At 32.6% G+C, this 5,328-nt stretch overlaps 1 protein-coding gene across 1 annotated transcript; it reads left to right on the top strand.

The window, feature by feature from the left end:
• The first annotated feature begins 1,522 nt into the window (after positions 1-1,522).
• LOC106707686 (probable ATP-dependent RNA helicase DDX43) lies at positions 1,523-3,706 on the top strand. The gene is made up of 2 exons (XM_014499085.2): positions 1,523-1,674; positions 1,795-3,706. The coding sequence occupies exon 2, from the start codon at positions 1,816-1,818 to the stop codon at positions 3,673-3,675; it is 1,860 nt and encodes a 619-aa protein (XP_014354571.2). The 5' UTR covers positions 1,523-1,674; positions 1,795-1,815; the 3' UTR covers positions 3,676-3,706.
• Positions 3,707-5,328: the final 1,622 nt, after the last annotated feature.

The raw sequence follows: 5,328 nt of genomic DNA, 5'->3' as shown, positions 1-5,328 counted from the left end.
CTTTATCTTTTGTTGTAGATTTGTGTGGAATTAGACGTATCCTATTTAGTGTTGTCAGTAAAAAAAATTAAAAACTCCTTTAACTAAGTACAGATATAATTTTTTTGAGGTAGTTAGTTTGAAGGAGTAAAATTAATTTTTATGTGTAATGTATGTGTTACTTAGATTAGTAAATTGCATTACAATTATATGTAGACGAGTACGAATTTTGAAAGCTATCTTATTAAAAATTTTAATATCGAACTAAAATGTAAAAATACCACATGTATTCGTGTGAAGAAGACGTGCTTAAATTAGATCTGAACTAGCTCAAAAGTATTTTCACGCAAGGTGTAGACGGCTGAATTAAATTGGTAGCTCAAGGCTGATGAGCCGGCAGGTCTCAGAACGGAATAATTTCACTCTGGCGAGCCGCGCTCGTCAAAACTTTACATTACAATTTTACTTTAGTTAAACATGACTACATGTAAGAAATTTATTTGTTTTTTAAAATATCTACATAAAAAACCGTAAGGTCTTATAAGTCATTTTTCTTGGTGGTGTTAATTCATTAAATCGAGATGGGAAAATCGTATAGTTGGCAACATTGGTACTGTTACTAAAGTTGCTTAGGGTATGTTCCGATATACACTGCGAGCACTGCACAGTGCTATCACTGTAGACATATTCGTTCCGTTATGGACTGCCAGTATACTGCCGCAGTACCCTAGGGAAATATATGACGTCATAAATCGCCGCCATATTCTACTGTGAGCACTGGCGTTTTCGAGGTAAGGTACTCGCAGTACTTTGATCACGTGATCTGTCAAAACCACCCGAGTGCCTGACATCTTATAAACAAAGCTACAGTTTAATCAGAAAATGTTAAAGTTCTGTAATTAGTTTGGATAAATAAATAAAACAATGGAAGAATTGCAAAAATTAACCTTATTAGACTGTGTTGATAATGAAAAACATATTCTTTTTATGAAAAAGTACTTATTTTTATTACATTATAAATACAATTTATAATTAATATTAATCAAAATATTTTTAATTTGACAGTACTCCAAAACAGTTTTTTTTTTTTTTTTATGTACTAGAAAACTTGAATACACTCATTTGAATGTTGCGTCAAAAAATGCGGTTGACAGTATACGAGATTGCGTTCCGTTTTAAATCGTTACCAGTATAACTGGCTATTAAGGAACGGCTTCACAGTATACTGAATTGACGTCACACTCTACAGTGGTCGCAGTGTATATCGGAACACACCCTTAATGTCTTCTTTGTTGATAGACAAAACAAGAATATTTTAAAAAAATTATAAATTGTCACAGTTCACGGCGTTTATGTTCATTACTATACTTTGATGACTATAAAATTTAGAACAATTATAATTAAAGGTAAAATTAAAAGCAACAAGACTAGTTCCACCTTCCATGTTGGTGGCAGAATTTTTACTCCTTGTCTATGGTGGTTAAATTACTACGGAAACCGGAAACGGAAAATTCTTAGAAATGTCAATTCCATTAGTCCGATTCCAATTCTTAGCATAGTTTAAGTCAAGCTTTATAATTCGTTGTTAATTATATTTACTGTCTTACGCGTATAACATATAATAAAAATATTAATCAAACGCGAAGAATTGGATAGTAATTAAAACCCTCCGTACACAAAACAACACGTTAAGAGGTGAAGTATTGAACATTGTTTAAAATAAACAAATAACTCTTTTGAAGCAACTACTATATAATATTGATATTGGTCTATGTAGTTCACTCATTTGTTAAAAAGTAATTTCTTAAATTACAGATAACCTGTTAAACATAAAAAATGGCAAGTATAGAAGATGAATGGCAAGAAGACCCGGTAACTGTACAAATGCCTCCTCCACAATATTCGCGCCCTCAGTACAACAACAGATCGCGAGGAACAAGAGGAAGATACCACCAGAATGGTTTTAACAGAACAAGAGAAAGCAACAGTAGTGATCAATATTCTTCAAATGCTTCAGGATATCAGTCTCAAAACTCACGTCCTCAAAACTATAACAAACAACGTGGAACACGTGGTAGATATCAGGAAAGGTCAAATTGGAGACAATCAGAAGAAAATAGTAATGAAGCATCAGGTAGCAGTCAGGCAACACCAGAGAAAGATACAAAAACCAAAGCATTTACGATGATTAATGAACATGGAGTTGAAGTTATTGATTGGGATAAACTGAATGCTTCTCATGACCAGGCACAGAAAGAGAGATGGGATAAATTACCACCAATTGTGAAAAATTTTTATAAAGAAGATCCAGAAGTTAGTAAAATGTCACCCAAACAAGTTGCAGAATGGCGACGTGAAAATTTTGATATTCAAGTGAAGAGAACTTTTGCTGACAGACCCGATTTGAATCCTATTCCTAACCCAGTATTAACATTTGAACATGCATTTAAAAACTACCCAGAGATATTAGATGAAATTTATAAACAAGGCTTCAAAAAACCTTCACCAATTCAAAGTCAGGCATGGCCAATCCTTTTGAGGGGAGATGATTTGATAGGAATTGCACAAACGGGTACAGGTAAAACACTAGCTTTCTTGCTACCAGCTTTGATTCACATTGAAGGTCAGGTTGTACCAAGAGAAGAAAGGGAAGGCCCTACGGTACTTGTTTTAGCACCCACAAGGGAATTAGCTATTCAAATTCATAAAGAAGTATCAAAGTACCAATACAAAAATGTAAAATCAGTATGTGTATATGGTGGAGGGGATCGTAAAGAACAAATAAAAGTAGTTTCTAAGGGTGTGGATATAGTCATAGCTACTCCTGGTCGGCTCAATGATTTAGTTCTTGCAAGACATTTGAATATTATTAATTTTTCCTACATTGTTTTGGATGAAGCTGATAGAATGTTAGATATGGGATTTGAGCCACAGATACGTAAGTCATTGTTTGATGTGCGACCAGATAGACAAACGGTAATGACTTCAGCAACTTGGCCGCCTGGCGTTAGGCGTCTCGCCGAATCATATATGAAAGATCCTATACAAGTCACCGTAGGTTCATTAGACCTTGCTGCAGTCCATACTGTCACTCAAAAGATAATGTTTGTTGAAGAAAATGACAAAGAACATATTCTTATGAGTTTCATTGCAAATATGGGTCCGGATGATAAAGTTATCGTATTTTGTGGCAAAAAAGCTACAGCAAGTCATATTAGCACAGAATTATGTGTAAAGGGTATAAATTGTCAATCTTTGCATGGTGATAGGGATCAAAGTGACCGTGAAGCAGCTTTAGAAGATATGGTGGATGGAACTGTTAACATTTTAATAGCAACAGATGTTGCTTCCAGAGGTATTGATATACAAGATTTGACACATGTTATAAACTTCGATTTTCCTCGACATATTGAAGATTATGTGCACCGAGTTGGCAGGACTGGTAGAGCAGGGAAAATGGGTACTTCTATAACATTCGTCGCAAGATCTGATTGGGCACATGCTAAAGAACTTATAAAAATATTGGAGGAAGCGAATCAAGAAGTACCCGATGAATTGGAAATGATGGCAAAACGGTTTGAAGCTATGAAATTGCGTAGAGAAGGTGATGATCGCGGCAGGGGAAGAGGCCATAGAGGCTCGCGTGGTAACAGAGGATCTTATGGTCATAGTGATTCATATGTTCGAAGATATTAATTACTCATACATATCAATTAATATACTATATGCAAAACTCTTATTTTAAATATTTTCTAATAAAGTAAATAATTTAAAAGTAAATGATGATGAAAAACTCACTGATAGCTTTTAAGTTTACCAAATTTTCATAATACGAAATCCTAAATTTGCAATTATAAAATGTAAATTGGTTAAGTGTATTATTGGTTAATGTGACCAACTAAATTGTTCAATCACAGTTTGACAGTGATAAAATCTCAACGAACGAAGTTTATATTCTTTTTTCACTATAAAATTAAAACATTTCATTACATTTAATATAGTATCAAAGTGTTTTATATACAAAGTTTAATCATTAAAATACATATGAAAATAAATATATATTTTGATGATTAAAATCTAAAAATAATTGAAATTTGTATTAAATTAATGCCCACCGTAATCTCAAGCACTATCTGTGATCATGATGGTTATTTGTACTCAATAATGTTATTAAGCATTTTTGTTAGTTCTATAAGTTTTATTTACTATATTCCTAGTGTATGCTATAAAGCCGTGTGATCATTGTTATTATTTGACTGGGTGTCCACTGACCACACATATGGTCGTCTCAATTATTTCCTGCAAAAAGGAGAGACTGTTTGATTGTTATATTCAATTTATAATCCATCTATATTTATCTGTAACGGTAGGTGCTGTAACATAAATGGGCACCCCATTAAAGAATTTTATTGAAGAAAATATAGTTGACAGTATGTTTTTGTTTAGTTTTGTTGTCAATGTGGGAAGCCACAGACAATTTTTTTTTTTATTATTCTTAACTAAAAAAAAATCTAGTTTCCATTGTATTTAAAGTATTAAGCTATATTTATCTTTAAAAATACATGCTACTTTGAAGCATTTACTAGTAGTTTCTTTTTTCGTTTTAGTAAGTGGTTATTTTTCGTTCTTTATACATTTTTCTGACCTTTTTTTATAAAGTTTGTATTTAAATAACTTCTAAAGTAGTATTTTTAAGCATAGTGCCACATGTAAGACACGAAACTTTGTTTTTCATACTTTTCAATAAAAAAGTAAATTAAAAAAATTATATGTTTTAATCTTAACTGAATAGACAGAGTTGGAATCTACTGTTCAAATGGAAATAAACTTATTTTTGGTCCACTACAAAGTTTTGATAAAAGGTGATGGGCTTAAAAATGATTAAAGGAAATTTTTTTATTTATCATAAGGTGGCGAATGAGTGAGCGGCTTCCTGAATTCTTCGAAATAGCAAAGCGACCGCTGTCCATAGACATCCATAATGTCGGCTGCGTTGCCTACCTCTAATCGACGGAGGGAACACACAGAAATGCTCCGTCAAATTCACTTCCCTTTTCCATTCTTTCCTTATAACAGAAGGGTGGACTACATTTTTATTTTGTATGCTACACCTTGTTATAACCTAAAAATATACCAACTTGATTCATAATCGATGCAAGAAAAAAAAAGCTTGACATTTATTATAGTTTATTTTAATAATTGTCTTCATAGGAATATTTTGCACATGTCTAAATACATACAGAGATGCATTGCAGCCACAAATTAATTGAAAGCAGTCAGCATATTATCAACACCGCATTAGTTTGACATATTTGTCTACAATAACAATAGACATATTAAAATGAAGTG

This window comes from Papilio machaon, chromosome 18, assembly GCF_912999745.1.
Source record: "Papilio machaon chromosome 18, ilPapMach1.1, whole genome shotgun sequence".
Classification (NCBI taxonomy): Eukaryota; Metazoa; Arthropoda; class Insecta; order Lepidoptera; family Papilionidae; genus Papilio; species Papilio machaon.
Note: the sequence above shows the minus strand (reverse complement) of the source record. Positions and strands in the feature narration are given on the sequence as shown.